The sequence below is a fragment of the Pungitius pungitius genome, chromosome 13 (genome assembly GCF_949316345.1).
Source record: "Pungitius pungitius chromosome 13, fPunPun2.1, whole genome shotgun sequence".
NCBI lineage: Eukaryota > Metazoa > Chordata > Actinopteri > Perciformes > Gasterosteidae > Pungitius > Pungitius pungitius.
This window is the reverse complement of record NC_084912.1, coordinates 7147708-7174723: the sequence shown is the minus strand read 5'-3', so window position 1 is coordinate 7174723 and position 27016 is coordinate 7147708. Positions and strand designations below refer to the sequence as shown.

General features: G+C 44.1%; 3 protein-coding genes across 5 annotated transcripts; 2 read left to right on the top strand and 1 right to left on the bottom strand.

The window, feature by feature from the left end:
* The first annotated feature begins 1 nt into the window (after position 1).
* Positions 2 to 4500, top strand: polh (polymerase (DNA directed), eta). Its single transcript, XM_037465392.2, has 10 exons — positions 2 to 321; positions 753 to 887; positions 969 to 1201; positions 1316 to 1494; positions 1599 to 1702; positions 1794 to 1913; positions 2000 to 2123; positions 2305 to 2370; positions 2499 to 2671; positions 2804 to 4500. Exons 1-10 carry the CDS (start codon positions 185 to 187, stop codon positions 3723 to 3725), a joined length of 2193 nt encoding a protein of 730 aa, XP_037321289.2. The 5' UTR covers positions 2 to 184; the 3' UTR covers positions 3726 to 4500.
* On the bottom strand, positions 4492 to 12914 carry gtpbp2a (GTP binding protein 2a). 2 transcript variants are annotated; one of them, XM_037465393.2, is made up of 12 exons: positions 12500 to 12914; positions 11468 to 11494; positions 10910 to 11094; positions 10639 to 10747; positions 10352 to 10549; positions 9894 to 10068; positions 7377 to 7596; positions 7086 to 7221; positions 6914 to 6972; positions 6644 to 6815; positions 6400 to 6564; positions 4492 to 6253 (listed from the first exon to the last, which is right to left on the bottom strand). In XM_037465393.2, the coding sequence occupies exons 1-12, from the start codon at positions 12686 to 12688 to the stop codon at positions 6071 to 6073; spliced, it is 1818 nt and encodes a 605-aa protein (XP_037321290.1). In that variant the 5' UTR covers positions 12689 to 12914; the 3' UTR covers positions 4492 to 6070. The 2 variants fall into 2 exon arrangements, with proteins under 2 accessions (XP_037321290.1, XP_037321291.1); XM_037465394.2 differs by lacking the exon at positions 12500 to 12914 and adding an exon at positions 12179 to 12269.
* Positions 12915 to 13178: 264 nt separating this feature from the next.
* Positions 13179 to 14844, top strand: LOC119214025 (otoraplin-like). 2 transcript variants are annotated; one of them, XM_037465400.2, is made up of 4 exons: positions 13179 to 14043; positions 14195 to 14313; positions 14479 to 14589; positions 14696 to 14844. In XM_037465400.2, exons 1-4 carry the CDS (start codon positions 13929 to 13931, stop codon positions 14717 to 14719), a joined length of 369 nt encoding a protein of 122 aa, XP_037321297.1. In that variant the 5' UTR covers positions 13179 to 13928; the 3' UTR covers positions 14720 to 14844. The 2 variants fall into 2 exon arrangements, with proteins under 2 accessions (XP_037321297.1, XP_037321296.1); XM_037465399.2 differs by having other exon boundaries at positions 14174 to 14313.
* Positions 14845 to 27016: the final 12172 nt, after the last annotated feature.

The following is a 27016-nucleotide window of genomic DNA, read 5'->3' as shown; positions in this document are numbered from 1 at the left end:
TAAGTCGCGAGCTCTCATTGGTTCAAGGCGGTTGAGTTGTCATTGTCGACTTTTGATGACGTAGTTATGTAACTTCTGGCGACGGCGCGAAATACTAACGTTGTCGAACAGAAGGATATCTCTGTTCCCGGGTTGACTTTAGTGAGCTGGTGAGCTTTCGCTGACCGACTCCACCTCCTCAGTGATGGAGTACGGAAAGGAGCGAGTGGTGGCGTTAGTAGACATGGACTGTTTCTACGTCCAGGTGGAGCAGAGACTCGATCCAGCTCTGAGGAACACTCCCTGTGTGGTGGCACAGTACAAGACGTGGAAAGGAGGCGGGTACGGACGTTTATCTTCATGAGCAACGAAAATGAAATTGCTTTGTGGGAGACTGTCTTAAGATCAAGATTTGTTGTGCCCTCCGGAGGACATCAGAAAGTAAAACGGTGTTGTCTTGGTATCACACTGATGCAAACATCAGCCCTGTCTCTCTTAAATGGTCCTACCGTTATGAACATGGGCATTCTGAGGCACCTCATGAAAACCTCAGTTATCAAAGATTTCTCTGTTGTTGTCATAGGACCGATATAGGGAACTGAGAGTAAATCATTACCCTCGACGGGTCTCTGAGAGGGTCTCTTTTCATGGACCATTTAGATTGCTGTTCATCTCCCACAGATTATCCACCCCCTCCCCCCGTGACTTTACTATGGACATAATCTGACAGCTTTTTAGCATCCGTTTGTCAACTTAACGTCCGCCCTTGTCAGTATCATAGCTGTGAGCTACGAGGCCAGGGCCCATGGTGTCACCAGGAACATGTGGGTGGACGACGCAAAGAAACTTTGCCCAGATCTCCAAGTGGCACGAGTGCGCGAGTCTCACGGCAAGGCAGACCTGACGCAGTAAGTGCGGACGGCCTACTGCAGATCCACATCACCGATCCTGTGACCTGAACGGTATAAAACCTACTCACCCCCGTGCAGCTACAGGGACGCGAGTGTGGAGGTGATCGAGGTGATGTCTCGCTTCGGCATGATCGAGCGAGCCAGCATCGATGAGGCCTACGTGGATCTCACTGCTGCGGTCCAGCAGCGGCTGAAAAACGTGAATGACAAACCTGTTGAGCCTCACCAGCTGAGGGCGACGTACATCCAGGGGTACCCGCAAACTTTACCTGAACATGAGGCATCTGCAGAGGACGCTGCCCCGGACAAAGGTGGGTCGTGATCAAAGTAAGGATTTCTCCACTCTTTGCACTGGAAGGGTTTCCCCTGGACGCGGGAAGCTGTTTAGGGTGGAATCGCCTTAACGACATTGTGTTTGTCCTCAGAGGAGCTGAGGTCCAGAGGTCTTCAGCAGTGGCTAGCGTCCTTGCCTTACCCTCTGCCAGGGGAGCAGAGCACCGCGGAACTGAATCTGACCGTGGGGGCACTCATCATCGAGGAAATGAGGGCAGCCGTGGAGAAAGACACAGGGTACCGCTGTTCAGCAGGGATATCACACAATAAGGTACAGTGTTTTGATCCCCACATAGTACTGGTGTGACGCTGTAATTATTATAACAACAGTAGTTATCTTTGCCACAGTCATAGTTTACCGCCCACCTCTTTCAGGTTTTGTCCAAATTAGCTTGCGGTCTGAACAAACCGGATCGACAAACCGTCCTGCCCTTGGACTCGGTGATGGAACTTTTCAACTCTTTACCTGTCAGCAAGATGTGAGTTCAATGTACTATTGCCATAAAGAAAGAAAGTGTAAAACAAAAGTTTAATTAAGAGTACTGATCAACCTGTATTTCACCTGTGCAGCCGGAACCTGGGCGGTAAGCTGGGTGCCTCCATTACAGAAACTCTGGGAATAGCGAATATGGGAGATCTGACCCGCTTCTCTCAGGCTCAACTGGTCCAACACTTTGGAGAAAAGACGGGGTAAGACGAGCCAATAATTTCCATTTTATAAAAGTCGAATGTTTGTTTTGTGTGTTGATAACAATCAGATTCCTCTCTGCTTTCAGCCAGTGGCTGTACGACTTGTGTCGGGGGATTGATTTTGAAGCAGTGAAACCCAGACAACTTCCCAAGTCCATCGGCTGCAGTAAAAACTTCCCCGGGAAGACATCGCTGGCTACAAAAGAGCAGGTACTGACTACCAGTCCCGGGTTTCCCTGTGTTAAAACAAGTAAATGTGAAACTGTTGATGGGACGTGATGAAACTTTGGAAGTACATTGATCCATCTAGATGTGCCGCATGAACAATCTTTTAGAACGTTCCCTTTTTTGGTGAATGATTTGCCGGGTCACTTCTCTAACTTCTGCATAGGTCCAGTATTGGCTCCATCAACTGGCCCTGGAGCTGGACGAGAGGCTTACCAAGGACAGAGAAGTGGCGAGTGATTAACTTGTTTACTACGTTCCATTATTACGACACCACTACCTCTTTCTGGATTTCACACTGCTGTTTTATGGTGTAAATGTAACACTTTTATTCGTGTTACTTCCCTTCGTCTTACACAGAATGGCCGGGTGGCTAAGTTGCTGACTGTTGGTGTCCGTCAGCTCGGGGACAAGAAGACGAGCAGCTTCTCTCGCTGCTGCGCTTTAGTGCGCTACGAAGCGACCAAACTGTCCGATGACAGCTTCGCCATCATCAAGAGTCTCAACACGGCGGGAAACCACCAGGCAGCATGGTAATCACAGACGTAACAACTATAAAAAAAAATATAAATACAAATATAAAAAAATATTATACAAGCCAGGTGGTGGTGGGGGAGGGGGCGTGTGACTGATGGTACTCTTGTGTCGCTTCGTGTGTGCCCCAGGACTCCGCCCCTCACCCTGCTGCACCTTTCGGCGAGCAAATTCAGCGACGCTCCATCAGCGGGCGGCATCGCCGGCTTTCTTTCCGGTGAAGCCGCTTCGAGCCAGAGTCTTTTCTCCCCCACTCAGCCCTTCGGCCACCGGCCACCCTCTGAACCCAAAAATGACCCGGCCTGCAAACAGCCCGGCACCATCCGGTCCTTCTTTCAGAAGGCCGCCGAGAAACAAAGACACGAGGCGACAAAAGACGTGGACGAGGAGGACTTGGATTTCGGCTCCACACCGTCTTCCTCCTCTCAGAAAACCTCTCTTCCTGATAGTCAGTTGGAGGCAAATACTAATTGCCCCGTTTCGTCCCTCTCTAAAAGTGGTCCAGCCTGCAGCCAAGCTGGCATTTCCTCTTTCTTCCACAAGAAGAGAGTTGAAAGAAGCGCCGAGGTCCCGGCCTCGACGTTCAAAGAGTCCGAGAGGGGCTGTAAGCCCAGACCCGACGAAGAAGACTTCGAAGACGCCGTCGCTGCTGCGTCGGGCCGCCGGGGCAAACCGTCGCCGTGTGAGGAGTTAAAGGATGAAGCTGGCATCGACGCGGAGATAAACGGCCATCCTGCTGCTGTAGCCAGAGAAGACCTGTTGAGCTGTGAACACTGCGGCAAGGAAGTGTTGGTCTGGGAAATGCCTGAACACAACGACTATCACTTCGCCCTGGATCTCCAGAACTCCCTCTCCTCGTCCACAGCTTCGGCGCCCGTCTCCTCCTCCTCCTCCTCCTCCTCCTCTGCGTCCACTGTTTCACTTACTCCTCTCAGAGCCCAGTCCTCACGGGGGAAGACAAAAACCGGAAGCCAGTCGGGACCTCAACCGAAAAGGCATCGATCCCAAGGGGGAAGCTCGGGCCCTCTGGATTCTTTCTTTAAGAGGAGCTGAAGGTGTGCTCTCGAGCTGCATTTGAAAGTAGAATAAAGTACAAGCTACCGTACATGCATATTCAGTATATCACAAAGTTCATGCGTTTGTGAAAGAATGGAAACACTTGTAACAGGACTTGCTTTAAATAGTGTATATTTATGCAATTTGTCGCATAACCCTTTTTATTAAAAAGAGAATGATAGTACTTTGAATAAATGGTTTTGCAGAATATGTTAATGAAACTTTTTACACCACGTAGTTGTATAAATAATGTTGTTGTACCGCGATGTGCCAGCAGATGCCACTAACAAGTTGTTTGTAGCTGGAATCCTCACTCCAGAGTCGATATCACGTTTTCCAGTGAGCTCAAATCACAGACGTTTGTCTCCTGCAAGATGAGAGGAAACTTATTTGATTTTTTTTTCATGGGACATGTGATTGCTCACAGGATGAGACCAGTTGTACATTAAGAGGTGGTTTGGTTCATCCTTCGGCACCACGGTGCTCTGGAAGTGCGTAGAAGCAGCTCAGCTATGTGTAAGTATATGAATATGCGCTGCGGGGCGAGGGCTTCCATTACCTTTGTTATTTCTTTACATGTGTTTGCATTCCTGATCAGCTGGGGAGCCGATATTAAACAATAAAAAGATAACAGCCAACTCGCTTTGTGTATTGAGTCATGGCTTTGTGACATCCAAGCCAGTAGAGGAAAGGCTGTGTGTATGAAGACATGGCTGAAAAACTTTTGCAATCCTTTACTTTAAAGAAAAATTAAATACTTGCGAACGAGACAATAAAACTTTAATTCATGTACAACATGATACACAAATTAGATCTGTACATAAAGATTGCAGTTCACCCATAAAAGATACAAAAAATACACTAACAGAAACTGTATTAAATGGGATTTCAAAAATGTGAAAGCGTGTTTGTGTCATTAAGAACATGAAAGCGTTTTGATTACATTGTAAAATCTGGAACTACAAAAGATCTATAAAATACTTCTCAGATGCAAAGGAACAAACCTGATTTTTATAAAGGCTATATACATTTTGGTTGGTACATGTGTTCTCTTTTTTTCCCTCTTGAGTGCACACAAAATGTGCGTAACAACAACACTGGTGCAACAAAACATGCCCCACACTGTCCTCACTGCTGTTAGTGGAACCACAGGCTATAATAAGACAAGAACACAGAAGTAGCAATTAACATTCATTTCAAACTTGTCCTCTAAATATCAAAAGCTGTTTTTGAGGAAAAGCACCCAGCACTGTTTGTGTAGTAAGTCGTACAACTCTGGGGTGTAATGGTACTCAAACAGTAGTTTAGGCACTGAGTAAAACCTCCTCAAACTTACTGACATCAGTAACTGGAACAAAGAGGCGACAAACATAAGAGAAAGCTGCATCAGTAAGCAGCTTCCCATGCTATATGAGCCGGGTTTAAACATCTCTTTGGGAGAAACACAGTCCCCTCCGCCCCCCCCCCCCCATACGTATTAGTCTGTCACGCTTTCTAAACTGACCTGAGTAACTAAAGCACTTGAAGACACTGGCGGCAAGAGCATTACCATCTCACTGCATTATTGGGAGGCATTATTTGTTATTTAAAAAAAAAACAATTAAAGAAAACATTATTCTGACTGGCATTTGTGACACAACGAAACCACTTAGCCCGTTTCCGCAATTTGAGTCATCCTGACAGGCCGACGGACAAACTGGGTCTAGTTCCAGTACCCTCCTCGTTCACTGACTGCGCCGGTGAGCTTTAAAATGACCTGAAACGAGGAGATTCACCATTACCTCACATCACTTGTGGTTACTTGGACCAGGGTAGCGCTTTGAAACACAGCGAGGCTTACACTTAGCCGTCAGGCACTGGGCTGGTCGGCGGGCTGCGGCAACCAAAGACGATGGCGGCACAACGTGATGTCCGAGGACCGCGCGCGCGCACCTGTTTGTAAACGATTGTCTGCCGAGGGTACGTCGACACTGGCATGTTGTTGTGTTTCAGTGCGAGTGCGCGCGCGCGTTAGGAGTGCGTTTAGGTGTGAACGGGAAGCGGCACTTCAACGTAGCGGCGATCGAGCTACTTCTTAGTTTTGTGTTTGTGTGTGTGTTGTTGACACTCGATCTATCACTTCTTCGTGTTGCTGGGGGAATGTGTTACAGAGGTGGCTGGAGGGTAAAACGAGGAGGAGGATGCTGACAACAAAGGCTGGAGAAAACGGTGCATGAAACAACGTTCTTCTGTGACAAGAATTCACTGTGCAGGGAGCAGGACCTTCGGAGCAAGCGGTATATGTTTATAAAGCACCAGGTATTTGGGGACGGCACGGCGTTTTGGGCCTTCTCCAAGACACTTCAGGCCTCGTCATCCTCGCTTTGGGATAGCCGGTAGTGGGCTTTGGGCTGCAACTTGGTGACGTGGCCGATACCTTTGGTAACGCCCTCTCTGAAGAGCACCTTAGCGCCCACCTTCAGGTATTCTGGGTGCTTGATGAACTTGAAGAGAACCACTGCTTTCTCCCCCGTCCTCAGCTCCTCCTGTGGTTCGGCCATGTATTGTAAGAAAAGAAAGAAAGAACTTAATTAGCTGTGTGTAACATATTGATAGATATGATGAGTCCAGGTTTTGGAGGTAGAAGGACATCCTTCAGATGGGAACAGTTGTAAATGTAGGGTGGACCAACCTTGCCGTATACAGCTTCCACTGTGGCGGTCTGTCTCACATTGCCAATGTGCACAGTAACCTGGAAGCCCTTGTGGAAGGTCTTAGCATGGAAGAGCAGCACAATCTCAGCCTCAAACATCCAGCAGATGGTGGGATCCATCTCTGGACTCACCATCACCATGCCCTATGAGCGGAAAATACAATGAACCCCCAGTGCTACTAAAGACATTATGAGAACGAAACAAAGGAACAACGTGTCTGACCTTGCGTAGTAGGGAGCGATCAAAGCTTCCCAGGGCCAAGGTGGCGGCCTGGCCGGCCCGGAGTACCCTGCACCCCGAGCGGTTCCTTTGGATGCTCCCGATGGTCAAAATATTGAATTGGCCTGAGTCTGTTGGCCCCACGACAAGATGATCCCCTTCACGGCAAATACCACTGCACATTCAAAGAAGACGCGGGGTCAGACGGAGTCCATGCCAAACAACAAAACCAGGCGATAGGACGAAGACGAAGTACGCGATTCACACACTGACCTGTACAGAGTGCCTCCCACCACAGTCCCCACCTCTGGCACCGTGTAGATCTCGTCCACCTGTATTGTCGCACACTCACGTCAATCGTATCATAAGTCCTGTGCGTGTTTTATGTGTGTGCGTGTGTATTGGCAGTGCCTCTGAAACAATGTGTGCGTGGCGGCAGACGCACCTGAAACTCAGTTAGCTGTTGCATCAGCTCCTCCTGCTCTTTGCTGTTGCTGAGGGGAGGGATGATGTTGAAGAAGACCTTGAGCAAGTCAAGACTCTCGCCGGACACACTGGACAAGGTGAAGATTGGCGTGATGCTGCCACAGAGAACACAAGCATGTCAGGACAATCGCACACACACAACATTGGCTAGTCTCGATCTTGTACTTTTAATTATTACACACACACACATCTGTGTAAAATGGTAACCAATTCACGTACAGATGGAAATATGTGTGCGGTTGTTTCATACCTTGGTGACTGTGCAAACTGCTGTGCTGCTGTGACGGCATCGTCCGTGCTGCTAACAACCATTGGCACCTTGTTACAGCCCGGCTGCTTCAGGACACGCTCCAGCTGCCGCACAGTGCGCTCCACTGTGGCGCGCGTGCAGAGGTCCACCTTGCTGATGACGATGAAAATGGGCACCTTCAGGGCCATGGCGAGTCCGAGATGCTCCCGTGTCGTTCCAGCTGGGAAATAGGAAGGCGGAAGCAGGTCGAGTGGGACGGCTCAGTGACGTTTCATCCGCTTTTGTTCATTGCGGGTGTCGTGCATCACATTTTTGTACTGATACATTTGCATTGGATCAACAGTCATAGATCCATCCTCCTCTGAAAACACCTCTTTTGACACCCGAGGAATTCCACACACTCGTGGGAAAGGACAGTTGTGATGATGCTGCTAATCTGCAGGTTATTACTGTCGGGGTCAAGAGAGCTTGTTTGCAAACTGATGAGACCGGGGGGGGGTTTACCACGATGGCTGTTACGCCACAGTGGAAATAGATCAGTAAAAGTCAACTTCAAAGACCAGAGTCACCCCTTTGGCTGAGCAGCAAGTTGTTTTGCCAGCTCTGTGCTATTTTCAGTCCATCGAAAGTTGAGGCGCATAGCAAAAAACGAAAGCCCATCATCCCTCATGGAGGTGCCAGGATATTTAGAGATGCATCACAGAATGATACAAGAGCCTTTGGCTTTCTGGCTTGCAGCAGATAAAACTTTAGATGAGCCCTGTGCGTTACACCGATCCGTTTCATGGTTAAAGAGGTTGCTCTCGGGTTGCAGACAGTGTGTCCCCGTTCTGTCTCATTGGTGGTCATCACCTATTTCTCCCAGTATGCCCTTTTTTAAAAAATCAAGACACCTGCACAAACACATCAAATCATTCATCCCTTTCATTATTTAAATACAAAAAAAGTCATAGAACCACTTGTTGGTTAACTTTGTTTTGAATGAAGAATACACTTGACACCAGACGTTTTGAGTGAGTATTACTTCTTTTGCTGATAACCTTTAGCAAATTTAGTGAAATCATGTTAAAAAGTCATAAAAAACACCATGTAAAATGCCAGCCGAACAATCACAACAGCTGAATATAGTCAGTGATGCCAGGAATGCGTTACTAATCTGACCACCGTTTTCAGTAACGGGTAATCTAACGCGTTAGTATGTCCAAACCAGGAATCAGATTAAAGTTACTTGTCCAAATCACTGTGCGTTACTATTTTGTCATTAATAGTCAAATATATATTTTATTTTTTGCGTCTCTGGGAGTGAAGCCACGTAGATGCGACAATTAAGTCACGTTTTCAGCATGAGGGTCCCATCACGTGTTTATACACAGACCTACCACGCAGCGACACAAACAAATATGGAGGAGAGAGAGAGAGATGCGCATTTTCGAGTTGGAAATACAACCACAATATGTCCGTGAATGTGCACACGCGTACCAGCGGACATCCATCCGCCCCGCCGGCGGAGTGCGTACGGCCCGTCGGGTGACAGCTGCGCCGTCCACGACCCGTCCGCCGTACCGAGAGCCCGCCCCCCACCCCCCCCGACTAGACTAGATAAAGTGAGTGTTTGCATAACCAGTTGTCATTTTTATGTTGAGGAGGAGGGTGTTGTCGGCAGCTGCTGAATGTATCTAATAAAGTAACTTGTAGTCTGTAAAGTAACTACGTTACTTTTTAAAAGGAGTAATCACTAGTCAGTAATCCGATTACTTTTTCAAAGTAACTGTGGCAACACTGAATATACCTTCACCTTATAACTCCAGCACGCTAAGAGCTAAAGTTATACGTATTAAGTGCTGCATCGAAGGCTCAGGTGTCTTCTACATGCCGCCTTGCCATTTGCATGGTGTTAACAACATGCTCGTTGCTAAGCCAACTTGCTGTGCCCGACGAAGCCCGAACCCGCCCCAGTCATATGAGAGATGGGACTCCGTCAGCATGGCCAGGCGGTTGAGGACGCTACGTTAATTTGATACCATCTTACTAATTATACATTAGCTTACAAACTTAAAACACATCCCTCATTCATTTTCAATTGCACGCAAGCAAATATTTTGGCAACTAGTATTGTGGGATTCCAGCTGTTTTGAAACTAACCAGATATAAAAAGAGAAAAAACGTTAAACTTTATGCAGTGAAGAGTGAGCCCAGAGCTACATTAGAATGGATGGTATTTGAGATATCCAAGTAGTGCGAGGCGGGGGGGGGAAGAAGTGTGGCTAAAGCGGCGGTGGTAGGAATGGTCTGTTACATAAGCTCAGATAACGCATGATTGCAAAGTCACAGCTGGCAGAGCCTGCAAGTGTACACAAACATAGGCTCTCGGTCAGACCAGCCCCACAAGTGTCCATTACCGGTCTGTGACCCTGTGACAGATCCACTTACAGCTCGTCTTATCAGTGTAGTATAGCGACTGGAAAGAGTGCACACGAAGCAGACACGTTCGGTACGTTTGAATTGATCAACACTTACCAATGCCGGTATTTGCGCTGACGACCAGCATAGCGAAATCCGGGCAGTAGCTGGTGAGGCCGAAGATGGTGGTCTTAAGGTACTTGTGGTGACCGGCCAGATCAATGAATGTGATCATTTTAGAGGCACTTTCACAAATCTCCTCTGCTGTCCGAGACTCGCTGTAATTCACAACCTAGGAAAAAAAGAAAGAAGAAAAGCATTAAAGTTTGGAGTGTCATCATACAAAATCTCATGACAATATATTCCTGTTATTTTTTGAGAGTATAATTCCGTTTGGATATCAGTTAAGTTAACATTTCATGCTGTTACACAACATTAGTATTCCATTGTAAGAAAAAAGAAAATGTTTTTCTCCGCAGCATTTTACCAAAAGCCTTTTGACCGATCTGTTTGTATCGATTTAGTAAATCAAAAGGATACCGTTTTCTATTCTATGGCTTTGGACCTTTTCTCACCTCTCCTTTACTATTAAAGCCAAGGATCTCAAAGCTAATGCTTGAAGTGCGTCCAGTCTGAATCTCATGTAGATGTCTGAAGAGGTTTAGTCTCGTTCTCCCTCGTCCATTGTCCAGCTCGCCCTGCGTCAAAACCCCCAACAGAGTGGACTTGCCCGAGTCCACATTACCCAGTACAGCTACTCGCAAGTCCAAGAACTGCAGGAAAGACACAAAGGAGAAATGAGAAGGGATAATCGGAAAATATGAACAGATGAACAACAAACAAACAAATTAGCTGTACTGACCTGCTGATCATCCGGTACTTTACGAATGAGAACTTCAGCAATCTTTCGAGGCACATCGGAGTCATAGTCCACCGCTTGTTCTCGGAGAATAGTGATGTCGGCGCCAACCCTTGTACACAAAAGAAACACAATTATATAGGTAATTACTAAATTATTACTTTTTATTTATAGTAGGAATATGTGAATTTTACAATGGCTTTGGTTGTGTTTTTAATGCCACATATATCGCACTAGGGTAAAAATAAAAAGTCTTCTTGATATCCTGACATACTTCTCTGCCAGCTTATGCAGCGTCATCAGTGATGTCCTCAAGTCCTCCTCTGAAAGCCCCGCCAGCATTCCATTATCCTCAACGCCGATTTGATAGACAGCTTCTCCTCGACCCTCCTGCAGCCGCCATTTCATTTGTGTAGCCAGGTGCTCTAAGCGGTACTGCGTGGGGTTCACCAGCTTCAGCTGGACACGGGAAAGAACACGCTCATCAGTGCTGAATAGTGTAAAGCCAATCAGTCGTTAATAATTCACGTGTAAATAACAAGAACTAGGGAGTTGAGGGCATATACATTTGAAAAAGGCGCTGTTAGTTCAGTACACATATCAGGGGAGGCAAATGTGGTGTATGTTTTCTCTGATAAACCATGTGAGAACGCACTTGTGGCCCCCTCTCAGCATCTGACCTACACCCAATGAGAAACGTACTATACAGCTTATTATAATGATGATTGACCTTTACTCATGAACTCCATGCTTGAGTCTTGATGTGGTTTAAACTCACCACGATCTGCTTATTGTTACGGTGTTGTTTTAAAAACAAAGCGTATTTGCTTACCTTGTACTCTATGTTTCCCTCTTCAGCCTAAGAGAGACACAAAGAGAGGTAGACAGAGACAGAACGGGAACAACAGAGGTCAGACTGCAGAGAAGTGAGACAACAGGCTATTGATTTACTAAAAGACACAAAGAGGAGCAATACGCTGAATAGAATATGGTCACGTAGAGCTTTACAAAGTGACTGCCTGCTTAGGCCTGAATAAAGGCTACTTATCATGGTTTTTTGCACAATACGCAAACGTGTGTCAAAGGCGTTGTATGTTTAATATTCCAATTAATTAATTGGTCAATATTCCTCGACCTGGGACTAAAATGTTTGCTACTGTGATCACAGCAGTGAGAGAGGAGCCGGTCACAGGAAGCCATGGGATATGTTGAGACTTGCCCCCTTTGTTTATGACCACGGATGCTGTGAAGACACCACTCATCTCTTGAAAAGGAAAACTAACGTTACTAACAACGAGGTTGAGGGTTTCTTAGAAAATGATAGATTCAGTCAAAGTTGAGGTTATTAAAATGATAATGAGGCGACCGAAGTAATCCAACTAGTAGTCATTAGCACAGTCCTTGGCTGGGGGAAGATAATAATAACATTAGCTGGATATAGTTCGACCGAGCAACACGCCCCCCCCCTCGGTTATTTACAAACACAGCTGTTCCTCTTCTGCTAGCTAGCCAGATGCTAGCCTACGGAGTCAAGCTAACTTACTTTAAACAACACAAGCACGATGACCTCCGTAAAGCTAATGCGGGCGACATGTTGTGGGTTTCATTGCCATGTCAGCATTTAGTTTCACTTTGAAGTAAACGCTACGTTAACGTTACGTGTCAATAGTGTCGACGCGTCGGGAGGGAGGGGGGGGGGGTGAACGTTAGTGGGAACCAGAGGGAAGGGAACGCCACCGGATATACACGGTTATTATTGTTTACATATAACAAAATCACATTGTTGTGGCTCTTAAATAGCATTGACATTAGCTAAACTGTGCTAACGTTAGCGGCACGGTTGTGCGCGCGAGTCCTGCCTTACCTCCGGAGGTAGATATGGGGCGTTATTGTTGGGTTTGAAGTTGCGTGAGAATCGAGCCTTGGATATCTTTTTGTTCTTTACGCAAGCTTTTTTGTGTGCCACGCCGTAGTCATTTCCTTGCTTGACGTTGGACGCACCGCCGTGAGATCCATTTCCTGAGTCAAATAACTCCGATACCCGCGCATCCATCGGCTTATTTGGGACCTTAACTTGTTAGCCTACCACTACATAAAAAACACCGCTCCGTTATTAAAATGAACCTCGGTCCGGGCATGCAGGGGGTGGTATTTGAGGTGGAATTAGCCAAAGAGTGGTAGCTTACTAGCCCTCCAAAATAAAAATAAAAACAAAAACAAAAGCACCGACCGCCCGCAAACTATTCAAACCGAACAATAACAGCACCGTCCGAAACCAGCGATCAGACTGTGCGGTTTTCAACGTCACAGTCTCACGTATGAGAGGGTGTGCTTGATTTGCTCAACCGGAGAGTGCAAGTGAGCGGTTTTTTGATATAGACAATATTAAACTCCGCCCGCCCGGCTAAGTCTGTTTAAACAGCGAGCACACACTTACAGTTGCACCGTTTTGCAAAGCTTTGCATCAGACGAAAAATGAAAACATTGTATGGTAACTTGCTTGTAAAGGATGATGCAACGTGTCTACTATCACAGTGGAGTATACATATTTATAGCTATCATTTTTTTCTTCTTTAAAAACAAAAAGTTCCAACAAACAAAGGGGAGAGGACCAATGGTTGCAATGCAACATTTAGTTATGTTGACTATCTTGATCAATAGTTTTTCATACCAAATGACTATGTGTGCAGTATGACAATCACTCTGTTCTACCAATTACTTATAAGGTAGACTATGTGAAAATATTTCTAAGAAACAATTTGGTTACATTTATTTAACAAATTTGATTAGCACATTTCTAGAATAGAAGAAGAGTCCCGATGCAGAGTCTGCTCTTCAAGTACAACATTATTTGTCGTTTTTCAACAAATTATTTTGCATTCACGTACATTCCCTTTCAATCACATGAAAACTGAATGTAATTTAGAGAGATAATTAAGAAATACGCAGCTCAACATGAATGCTTAGAGCATGGGACATTTCATTATGTTCAAAAATGTGGAGCTTATTCAAGGACCCATTGAAACACTTTTTTTACAGAGTTTCAGGAACTGTGATTGCAAAGAGACTGCTATTTGAGAAAAGTCAGCCAACTCCCTTGAAATCCACAGTGTGGCATTTCTGAAACTCAACTCTGATTGGTCCGGGAACATCTGGTGTAAGAGCTCAGCCCATTTTCTCCTGACTGAGAGAACTGTTTTGGAATTTTTACAGCTTGAAGTTCCATTAAACTCCCAAATCCGCACCCGCATGCACACACCACACTTTCATAGTTCTGCTCTTCGTTGGTCAGCATGAATTATTCACTGGGATTTCTGCTCTGTGTGGCACTTCTGCACCAGACTGCGAAGGCCGTCCATATGGATAAACTAGCAGATAACAAGATCTGTGGAGATGCAGAATGCTCACGTAAGTCAAAGGAGAATCATGATGCAATGTGTATTCTGAAAACTGAAACATGATAAAACAATAAAGCAATAAAATGCATACTTTTTTTCACTCATTTCCCTTTCCTCTTTGTTTTTCTGACCTTTATAAGATGTTCTCTCCATGGCCACAGCCTTAGATGACTTCACAGCTCCTGACTGCAGGTTTATCAACATTAAGATGGGTCAGAAGGTCTATGTGTATTCTAAACTCATTCCAGAGGAGGGCGCCGGAGTCTTCTGGTCTGGGAGTGTACGTGACTGTTGTTACATGTCTTTCTTTTTAATCAGGAGTGTAGCTTAGAATCAGTTGCAAATACAAGGCACGATGTGCGGCAGCCATGACAAACACATCAGATTTCTCCATTTGGTTGAATATTCAATGCATATTAAATTGCTTAGTTATTTGTACTGGCAGGTTTACAGCGAGCGGTATATGCACCAGATGGGCGTGATTGGATACTTTCCTGCAACAGTGGTAAAGGAGACACAGACGTTTACAGAAGACGAGGTTAAGATTCCCACAACTGTGAGTATGATACCTGAAGTGAATACTCTCATTTTCTGAAAGACAACAGGTTGTTGACGACATTTCTCTCATGTTAAAAGACTTCTCCGTTTTGCTATTTTTTCAGAACATGGACTTCTACTGTGAATAAGACACGGCAGACTGAAGTGTGGCTTTTTGTGGCAAAGTGTCAGGTAGCCAGGTAGTCACACCACGTATCAGTACATCCCGTGGTGTTGTCTCCAACTGGAACAAAAGCCTGACCACTCTCAGCCCCCCCCCCCCCCCCGTAGACCCACAGTCTGACTGCGAGAATAACAATATATAAGACACAATAAACACTTTTATCCATGTCGATACAAAATGTGTATTATTATGGAGAAGATAAAAGGGTAATGGCAGTTGTATTTTACATTTCTGCTGCCCCATCGAGTTACTTTGATACTGCGAATATACTCGTTATCAAATTCAAGTCTTGAATTGGCAGCAGGGAGAGATGTTGGCTGCCTATCTTCTCTTTTTCAAAAGACATGTGGTGCTTTGAAGAAATAATTGCACGTGAAAACGCTTCATCACACATAGCCAATTATTCATGCTAGCTTGTGTTTAACGGGTGATTATTTTAAGTATTTAGTTTTTACTACCAATTAATATGCAACGGTCCCATCCAAAATCAACAGGAGTATCTTAATGTGCAGTAAAAAACATTCTGATCTGTGTGAACACAGTATGTGTTTTTTCACCCAGACTCAAATCATCGCACTCTCTCTACTTTCCAGTTTATTGACATGACTTTGCATGCAGCAAAGGTAAATCAAAAAAATCTAGAAGTCACAAGGCTTCCACGGTGTTCAGTGTGTTTTCTTTAGTTATGCTTCTTTTTTTGTCTGTATATTAACGACGCGGTGAAGTATTGTTGGGTGGGTCACACAAATACTGTTAACCCATTATTTCAGGTTATGTCAATTAAAGTATCACAATCTCCATTGCTCTGCAAATACTGTTACAAAGGATAAGGTTGAATGGCCACTCAGTGGCTATTAACAAACAGCAGCTATATATATCCCCTAATTATGACAAGGTTAAGCATTATTGGAGGCCATTTCACCTGTAACTTTGCTTAAAGCTCTGTTTGATGATTGATGTTTCTTTGAAATATCATCACTGCATGTCAGGCCTTCTTAAAAGCTCGCACAGGCTTCGAACTGCCACGCAGGGTAATATGAGCGCAACGCTCTACTTCTAGCTACCATGAAGTTACTTCACCCTTTCTAAAGGCCTGTAAATCTATGTTGGTCTTTCCGTGTCATACAAAGACACTGCTTGGAGAGAATGATTGTGATTAAATATGGCATGACATATCGTCAGTTATATAATCTTTCCAAAGAAAGATTTTAATCTCTTTTTGATTGGTTCTGATTCATCAGTATCGCCTCTTTGTGCGTCATAGCAATCACCCAGAAACAGTGGTGAATGTAACATTTCAATCAAATGTTCTCCTATCTATCTATCAGATCCAAAGATGTTTCATTTCAATTAATACAGACTTCTAAATTTCGGGGACATTCCTCTGAGTTGCTGTTTCATTTGCCCTCCGTTACATGACAGCATGCATTGATTTGTCGGGTCCTTTTCATTAGTTAATTTCTGTCTGACCTGAGACCTTTTTAGAGAGGCCTCCTTTTGAGTTTAGGAAATAGGTCTGTCACACATTACGATCAATGGCCCGTCCCCTTCTAAGCCCAAATCAATATGAACCTGTCTCGAACGGGGACATCTACCACTAAACTTCACTCAACCAAAACAAACCCGGGGCACGTTTGTGGGGTCTGTTACACCAGGTGGAGGAGAGGGAAATACACGACTGACATATTTAAAGCATTTCTGTAAGTGATTTCGGTTCAGGAAAAAAAAGCATCCGTCTCAATATGCGTTGGTATTGGAATTAAATTGGCATCATTACACGGTACGGAACTGGATGCGAAATTGTTAATTACCAACCATCGTCCCAAAGCTCCTCAAAATGTCCTCAACATACACAAATCAGAATAAGTTACTCCTGTCGATCATCAATCTGCCATCAGACAGCTGTACTTTTATGGTGTTACCATGGTGACTGGCAGGGATATCGTGACGGAAGAAATTGATGCATGTGCAGATGAGTGTGTGTGTGTGTGTGTATATATGTGAGCTTAAAGGAGCAGCTGCCTGCCAAACAGAGGCCACAGTGGGAGCGATTTTTTTTTTTTTCTCGGTGTCAAACCCACAGCTCCAAGCCCAGCAGCACAGTGCCACGTGAGGCTGAGAAAGCTTCAGCTCCGGTCAGCATCTGGGTGGGACATTTAAGACTAAGGAGTCCACTCCTTTCTTTTGACATTCTTTTTTCTTCTTTTGACCAAAAACTCAAAGAAAAACGTCCTCCTACAGTCAACTTTCTTCTTGATTTCTAACAACTGTCCCGGATTATTTTTCAAATAATACGATGTAATTATAACAATGCAAAACAAATCCACTCCAGGGCAGTGTGCTGGAGTGAAGGGTGTTTACTCTGGATTTATTTAACATCCTCTATGGGATGGAAGACTTTGTGTCATGCACGACTGCAGGAAAGTGCATGCAGGCAGGTGTTTGTTGTGACTGACCTAAGCAGCAGTGCTTCCGCGGTGCTCGAAGGGTTAGGGTTTGTCGGGGCAGGTTGGCTTCAAGTATGCCAGAAAATGCCAGCTGGCTGCTTGTTTGAGCTAAATCGATCAATCAGTCCGCACGAATCAATCCCTGCTGCCGCCCGGGGATCAGCGGCGTCCTTTCTCACTCCAATCAGTATCCTCTGAATTTGAAAATGTAGTTGTCGATCCAGCTTTGTGTCAACAAATGTGTGCCACGTCACGTTTAACCACGTCATGACGCGAGATACGACAATTGTAACAAGATGACAAGTAGTGTTTGGACGAGAAGAAAGTGCAGCTTCAATTCTCTTTGCTCGACTATCTTTCCCCCGTTGTTCCCTTTTCTCTCTGTTTCTGTCATATAGCTGACTCATGCACAAGCTGGTGTACTTTCACTCATTTTCTCTTTCAGAGAATCAGACAAAAGGAACCATTCATTTCATTTCTTGTGTGTTCAACCCTCGAAATTCAGAACACAACGTTATTTCTGTTCTGGAGGAAAAGTGGCTTTCGAGAAGACATTTAAAACCTGTATTTCTGAAATGAAAGGAACACCATAGTCCTCCCAAAAAAAACAAAAAGAGGTGTGAGAGCGGATTGGCTCACCGGGGATGGTGGAGTTGGAAAAAGTTTAAGAACGCCATTCCTCAGTGTAAGTGAGTGAGATATGGCTCAATGCTCCAATTTTCCTCTGCATTGTTATCGCACATGAAAAAACCCTCTCCCTCTATTCCCCAGACAATAAAATCAACTTCCTGCTTTTCTTCCCCCCCCCTCACCCCCCCTCTGTTTTGCCTGTCGCCTAGGTTACCAAAAGGATTGTCGATCAATGTGTTTTAACTACAAATACTACAAATAGTGCACTCTATTCCATTTCCCCCTCTAATCAGTAAAACATTAATATAATATTCCATGTAAGAAGTCGCCTGCAATTAATCCCAAAAATACTGACATTCAGGCTTAGTCATGTTAAAAGGTGTATTGCAGATATAGATGTTAAACTAAATACTATAAAAAGAATTGTGCAAGGCTACCTCAACAACCTGTAGGTCTTGGCGCCCTCGTTGTGAACGTCTGTTGTTAATAACGCACTTAAGGGGGATATTTTACAGTATATAGTTTACGGTTCCTTTGAAACATATCCACGTGTTACATAAACAATGAGTCAATGTCGGCGGGCTGTTGGCAGACGACGTTCTGTATTCCTCCCGTCATGCATGATTGTGACTCAGAGGAAACATTACACATTTCCATTTTTTTATTATGAAACAAAAATAATTGTTTGTTCACTTCTTTGAAACGTTGCCCTTCAGTATTCAAACAGCGACAGAGACATAATGCTCTCTCTATGACACACGTTTTTCAGGACTTTAAACATAACAAAAGCTACTCAAAGCCGGGGTCCATTTTGCCCGAGGAGTCTCTCTTTGAATCACGCTGACCGATTATCTGCAGCTTTTGGAGTCGCAGAAAGCTTTGATAAATAACCTTTTTGTCTTCAAATAATTTTTCTTTTGCTTAGAACCCCACAGCTATGAATAGACCGAGTGTTTGTCATGACAACCAATTACCCATTACAAAAGCAGTGAGGCTAAGTAAGGCAATTAAGTGTTGAAACTAAATTGCGTGTTGCAGGGTTCCTCGGCGTGCTTCCGCTCACATCTGAGAGTGAGATGCTCCAATGTGACGTGTTGTATGGTTACACGTGCTTTGCTCCATACCCTTTCCTAGTAGTTCATCCGGAAGCTGAATTTCGCTCACATCCTTTTGATACGTTTCGTGTTTTTTGAAGTAGCAATCAAACAGCTATGTCCTAAAAATCGAGTGCTGCGCGTTGTTATTTTAATCAAGCAGCGGGAAGAATCGCCTTGCGGTTCATTACTTTGAGAGAATGAATTGTCAGCGTATCACTCAAAATTAGAGATATACTTAAATCACTAGTGATTGAATAACAATATGCAAGCTCTCGTTCGTGGTCTACTACGGTGTCGGCACATGCTGCGCGTGGCTGCAGTTTGTCCATTAGGTTTTTGTCCTCTCACCAAGTTCATGTTGCCAGAGAGCGACATGACTGACAACGTTAAAACACAACCAAAACAACGGCTGTAACACAAGGTATCATTGTGGGGGGGGAATGGTCAGGTTTCACCCCAATAGCTAAATGTCAAATTATAGAAACCAGTGAGGGGGATAAACACAGCGCAGGCACAAACAAACATTAGAGGTATTGTCGCATTAAGTCGGTGGGTTACCTGCGTCACCGTGTGCACATTAAAGTGAGGTGTCAGAATGAAACAACATCCTTCTTTGAACAAAGCATTTTTTTTGACGCAGCCCTGGCAGGTAGGTGTGCTGTCCTCGTGCGCATTTTGTGGCTTTACACAGCCTGTGGGCTTTTTATAGACAACCAAGTTTAGTTAAGCCTAATGGTCCTTGTATTGATTGTTCTGGGGTATCCTCGCAAATTGCCAGGGTCGAATGAAGAATGAGATTCTCATTGAGGATCTCTAAATGCATTTCGGCTTGTACTTTTATTGACCCTACTGGAGCAACCAGCAAAGGGTTTATTTACACATTTTCCACCCAGCCTATTTTTACAACGGCACAATCGATCCGTGGAAAAGGTGTTAAGGGAAGTATTGTTTGTCATCTTCTGCGCATTTGATTGGTTATGGTGAAGTCAACGGCTTTTAATCATTCTTCAAGATAAATTGTATATGCAAATGAATGGTCTTTTTTTTTTTCTTTCAGCGATTCAATAAATGAGGCTATGCTGAGCAAATGAATCAGGCCGCGCAGGACAGAACTGCTAATTAGCTGCGCTGACTTCACAGTCAGTAGGCAGATTTGGCAGGTTTATCCCTTCGCTGCTGTCAACTCGGTGCAGTAACCGATCCATAAGGAGACAGTGGCCACCACTAATCCCAGGCTGGATCAAACCATCCTCACATCTGTGTTAAGAGTCTGATGAAAGGTGTCAAACTTCATGTTCCCGTGAGAGTCACAGCCACAGATTAAGTGTGCGCCGCTCACGCACAAAGGGTATAATCGGTGAGAGCTTTCTCGGCTCAGTCGCATGGAAAAACACGCTCATCCACATGCATTATGCACACATCCAGTAGATTGTTTTTTTTTTTTACACAGCATTTCTCTTTTCGTCCAACGTAACCTTTGTTCCCAGTAAGTGATGCTTGAATGTCAAGCTGTTGTGTTAATGATTTCCTGAATCCCTGGAAATGTTTACTCCTCATCGCCTCTTTTTCAGAAAATCTACTCTTTCATTCAAAGAATTACGTCAGAACTTCAAACATGGTTTAATAGTCATTTCGCTAATTGTTTGGCGCATTTGTACCGTGTGCCCTTTGTGGCCTGTGAAATATATCTAGTGTTTGCTTTCTTGATGGACTGTGCTCTTTGGCTGCTGGTATACAAGGCAGTACTGGAAAGAGGCTTGGAAACCTCTAAGATACCATTACCATTAGCCCTAATGTTCTTTTAAAATGGAAAGAGCATCAGAGCCCACGCAAAGAGGCCGCTGTGCACGCTGCTGATGCTGTTTGCGTAATACAGTCTCATAGTCATCATGTCCTGCTAGCCAAGGTCACTTGGCTTTTCCCTACTTACTAAAGTCAGTCACATTAGCCTCCTCTGATGCTGCCCGGAGTTCATTTAGCATTTTATAGCAGTGCAGTCGCGATACAATATCCTGTTGTTAAATATTTAACCCTAACCCTAACCCTCACACACAGTCTTACACATTCGGTTTCTAATGAGGCCGATCTCCCAGACATCACCAGTAAGCCCCGCCTATTTTGAGAACACTACAATTTCAGAGGGAGTCAGGTCTTTCCACAATTTTTTTGCAAGTGTCATTTTTGAACGAGGACACAGACCTTTAACGGGGTTTGCGACGGTGACATCCGTTTACGCGGAGATTGTTTACTGTTGCGCCTTAAAGGTCAGGCTGTATCATTAGAATTAAAAGGCATGCAATGTTAAACACTTCACCGTCAAACGTCACAACCTGACCGAAGCTGATAATTGCACATACATCGGATTAAAGGTGGCAGATGACTTAAGGAGCTTTTGAAAGAAAATGGGGAGAATGGCTTGATTAGGAAAATTTACTTTGAGGTAATCTTTTCAACAGTGTCCAATTAAAATCATCAGCAGAAAAAGTGTTTGATTCTGGCAGGTTGGGGGCACTCGGCACGATACACCAGTAATGGCAATCAGACAGCTGTAGGTGTGACATTAGCATTACACTTCTGAATCCAAGCTGGGCATGAATGCTTGCCTCCCAGATGAGAATTTCTTATTCACAAACTTAATGTAGACTCTAAGGGGCCCACTGAAATCACTTAATAATAATAATAATAAGACAAAGAGCAGTAAACTCCTGGTGAATGGGCTCCACTCAAAATACAACCCGAACAATGTTGTGCTAACTAAACAAATGATCAAATGCCCAAAGTGCCAATTTGACAATATTACAGTGACAACAATCCCATTATTACAGCTCGGTGCACCGATGTAGAAACACAAAAACATTTGAAAGAAAGAAGTTAAATGTTGTGTGGAAAGCCAATAATACAACTTGAATATTTGCACAAAGTATTTGTGTATTTTGTACTCAAATTGGAAAAGTAAGTCATAGTAGATGTCCACACTATATTCATTTCTTCTGAAAGACAGTTACATACGTTTCTTTCTTCAATTCGAGTGAGTTTGCTAATTCATCAAATCATGCTGAATGTTTTTTCACCCTCTTCCTGTTGATGATCGTGATTCATGGCTGGCGTTAATTTGCATGTCCTTTCATTCCCTCCTAGGTGGTGCATTCATTAGGCAGCACAGAACACTCACCTCCAAATAAGTAATACACAGAGGGAAATAATTATTGTGATTATGCATAATCTTTGAACCGCACAGTTGTTTTTCTTTTCCAATTAAACTAAATGCATATTCACAGTATGCTTTGAATAACAAATCAGGTGCTACCATTGCTCAATTTCTCAAACTTCACTGACGTCTGCCGGGAAAAGCTTTGTGAGAACTGCAATGCTGCAGGCTGCGATTGTGGATTGTTTGCCCACAGAGCATCAATAATACACAACATTCTTCCCCAAACTGATCCTGTGTCTTGACACAAACTCAGCAAGTTTGTACAAGGTTTCATAGACAGCGCTAGGCATAGAGAATAAATAATGTTTTTTGTGGAGAGGAAAACAATTGCATACCTTTTTCTCTTCAGTTGGTGAATAAAACATGACTGGTGGTGGGACAACATTATCATGAGTTGTACGTGTGCTCACCCTTTTCAAAGTGTGCATTTGAACAGATATCGATTGTTTTGTCCAAAAAATGGTTTGCTATCCGAGACTGATTTGTAGTCGAGCTTACCTCTGATCTTCTGCACGGCGGCCAACATTGGTGCTGTGCGTTTTGTATCAGTGGACACCTGGGCACAGCGCCACGGCCGGCTACTTCCAATCATACCGGAAAACCCCACGCAGCTTTAGATGTGGCTAAAGGAGCGTATTGTTATGGAAAATAGAGGAAGAGTTCAGCTAAATGACATGATATGCTATAGCGTGTTTTCCTATCAAGTAACAGACACTTTGTTTATGTCTGAGACAAAGCTAGCAATCAAACTGAAACATATCCTGCATGTATCGCTCTGTGCTCCGCAGGTGACGACATGTATAATGAAAAAGAAATCAGCTGCTGGATTTTCTTCCAGTAACTTCAGGGATTGTCATGGTCACAAGATGGCGGCAAGTCACACAACTTGAACCATCATTAACCCTGCATGCGACGCCACGTAGTAAAGATGAGTTTAAATGTTACAAGTAGCCACCTCAGCCTGCAAAGCTACTTGCGTCTTTTAACTTATTGTGTTTATTTCTGTGGTGTCAAATTTTATATTTTGGTTCACTCTTAACACTCTTATACAAAAAAAAAAGAAAACAGTTGGTGGCTTTTGCTGTGATCAAGGTAACGTTTCAGACTAAGCAGAAGCAAAGACGGGCTCATTGGTGATGCGTGATTTACCAAGCAAAGCTTAACAGCTGTGTATCACTGTACCTCACAGTCCTGAATTGAGTAATGAGGTAACCTGAATTACCCATTACATTATTTCCTTAGACTCCCTCAGTCCTGCAGGAGGGATGTCACCAGCTCATGCATGGCAACATGACATTTTTAGGGTATGGAGGAAGGAGGAAGAATGATTTTTCAGAATGAGAGAGAGAGAGAGAGAGAGAGAGAGAGAGAGCAGAGTGACATAAGCGTTGGGGTGAGTGATGAGTTAAATTTTATCTTCCTCTGGTCTATGACAAATCAAGCCGGTGTTTCCACCTGAGCTGGCCCCCGCTGTCCGTCACGCCTCACAGCACATCAGGCCCAACATAACCTCCTGCTGTCCCTCTGCTCCTCCAGCTGGCCCGATGGAAATAACAGATACGTAACAGCGTTACCGCCAAATGTGCTTGTAGAGTAGCTGCAATTAAATTCTACTGCCTCACCTCGTTGAGAGATCACTGTTGAATTCTCAGGATCAGGATGTTTTACATCTACGGTGCAAACATATACTTCACATGCGTCGATTGATGCAAATAGTAAATCGTTTTGACCACTTCCAGGTTGCCACGGCTGAAGCACATGGCTGAAACAAGACTCCTTCAGCAGTCTGCTCAGACCACAGTTGAAGCCAAATCGAATGACTGAGTGACACCAGGGTAATGACATGTCATCACTGGTCAACTCTCTGTCATTATGCCCGAGACGTGAAGTCTGGGGTTTTTAATATCTGTCTACCTGTGAAAGCCGGCATCTTATCTCACAGAGCCAGAGGCGGGCAGCGGCGTCCCACGACATAAACAGAGTGGAGCAGAGAGACACTGAGAAAAAGACAGACCATTAGCGGGGCAGCTACCGGCACTATCCGCACTGCAAATCAATGCGGATATAGTGCCCACAATCCCCGACTCACTCGGAGACGTCCCGTCCCACGCCGCTGGCTGCCACTGGAGCAGTAGAGTACAGAGGCTGCCTCTCTGAAATGACATCCTGACTACAGGGAGGGATAAGAAAGGCCCTTTGCGTCTTTTTTTCGCTGTGTATTTCGTAATTTATGCAACACTGCTATAGACGGACACTGTAAAACGATGAGTCTATTTGAAGGTCTCTACTTGAGGAATCACAAGTAAATTCACCCACGCTTTTCCCATCAGTAAGTGTTTAGCAAGTGTTGTTTAAATCAGCATCTGAATGAGGGCAGCGGAACGGGATCCATCTTTCATTTTAAACTATTCATCGTCCTTTGCATGTACAATGCATACATAAATGCACAGTTGCTTACTTCTTGAGTAATTCAAGATGTCATTTAGCATGAAAAACACAGTGAGAGAAGAAGCCATAATAGTTACCTATAGCAAAGAATTCCACTCAGGTTGAAAACTTGGTGGCAGAGGCTTGGTCTTGGTGTTTTGGTGTGTTGCACATGCTCATCGGCTTGTATGGTAGGAACGTAACACACAGCTAGTAGCTATAATCTCTCTTGTTTTTGCAGAAACTCAGGAGAAACACTGACAGGCTTCCTGCATTCACTCCAGCCTCGGGCATAGTGAAAAATTAAATATCCATGGTTTTCTGCTCCTCCTCCAACACTGCCGCAGATACTCAGCATGGATTCCAACAACTCCTTTTATGTTATGTCAACCCAGCATAGCCTTCTAAATTTTTTAATAAAGGTTTATTTTGAACGGTCATGCCACAAGAGCAAGGGCTGCCATTTGAACATATTATTGCTATTATTACTCATCTGTTTCCTGCAGAGGATGCAAATTGCAAATCAAAAGATCACGAGCCTTCTTTGGAGTGTTATGAAGAATCGTCATGAAAAACAAGATCCCAAAGCTATTAGGTAAGATGAGGACTGAGACATTTCAAATGCAGTAAACGTATAATTGGGATTATGCAACATTTGGTTATGTAATAAAAACAAATGCATAATAGTTTATCTGGTATTTCCCATCAGGGTTTGTACTCGAATATCTTATAATGTGACTTTCTTCACCCATCTACAACAAACCATTACATGTCAAGCTGTTTTGAAGGTCAAGAATGAATATGTAGGATCAAGCTTTTATGTAAGATATTACATTTAAATTATGTTTTTTTTCTGACATGAATGAAACATCCAAAGATCATTAACATCAGGGCACAAGAATACCTGTTTTTGCTTCTGGTGCATCAGGACAAAATGCATTTGAACCCGGCTGAGAACTCAAAAATAAGAAATGACATATTTTCTGAAGCCACTTTTCAAAACCTCTTGTCAAGAAATGCCGTCTTAGCAATTCTTATCACCAGTAAGGTTACAAATCAATTTCATAGTCTGCAAACTCTTGTGAGACAAAAATACAGACAACTTTCAAACTGCTGTGGTAGCGACCAGCCAGTCACAGGGCTGCAAATCCATGAATCATTCCCTCTGTTATTTTCTAATTTACTAAATTAACATCATGCCGGATTGTACTTGAAACTCACTATTGGGACCATAAACTCATGTTTACTGAGCAAACAATTCCCCTGTGATGTAGCTTTATTTTTTGCATCTGACATGTTTTTGCCCCCAGAAGCTTTTCAAAACATGCAGGTTTACGTCACCACCACATTGGCTCCCCATTTTAGAGCTGGAGGTTGCCGCTCCTGGATTTTCACCATGTCAAATTTACTATATTTCCTTTTCCTGTTAAAATGCACAGGAGGTATATTGTGTGAGTGTTCCACTGCACAGTGGGAGATGGATCCAAACGCCCACTACCATCACAACATCAATTCTTACTGATTTGCCTGGGAAGAAAAACAAACTGTCTTAACAGCAGAGGGTGTCGTAGCAATGGACACGTGAATCAGGAGTCAAAACATAAGTGTGGATCAGTCACGAGGATTCAACTGCATAGATTGGTGTGCTGATGGGGAAGCGAAGGCTGCTTTCTTGCCTGAGTTAAATAAAAAAATCCCCTGACTGTAAAGTCTCTGGAGCGAGCAGAGGAGGTCTGTGGAGAGCATGGCTACAATAATTAAAAACCTTAATTATTGACTTCTATCTCAACCGATCCACATGCATTTGTGTTCCCTTTTTATCACACTTTGTATGTGTTAGTGAAAGTGAGTCATTATTGTGAATTGTTTAATGAGGTGCATACTGACCTAACAGAAATGCAAACCTTAAATAAAAAACACATTTTTTTAAATTCTTTCTATGTGCATTTTTAGCTCACATTTCACTGAATAAGTGAAATGACGTGCAACTAATACTTTCTCCTCAGTATAAAATAAATTTTCTCCTATAAGTATAAAAACAAAAACACCCCACGTACTTTAGGATAAAAACACATGGACGGATCGGAAAAGTGCCACGACTGAAAGAGGCTCGGGGGGGGGGGGGGATCTTTATTAGAGCCAGGACAATGATCCTTCACTTGACGTGCCCGCTGTTGAGTCCTTCTGGCTGAGCTAAACATCCCATCAAATCTGCTCCTCTTCATTGTACGTGTAGTGAGGGATTGAAGCAGAAGAGCACACCTCCCGACAGTCCCGACAGGGAACCTAACACGGGATCATTTCTCGCACATCACTGTTACATCATGCTACAGCCCTGTAACCCAGGCCGGTAGCACAGAGCAGCAGGGACACAGGTAAAAGGCAGGGGGGCCCTTCAATGAGCAGCGTTTCAAAAAAAAACAGAATTTCACAACCTGCTGTCCACCTCC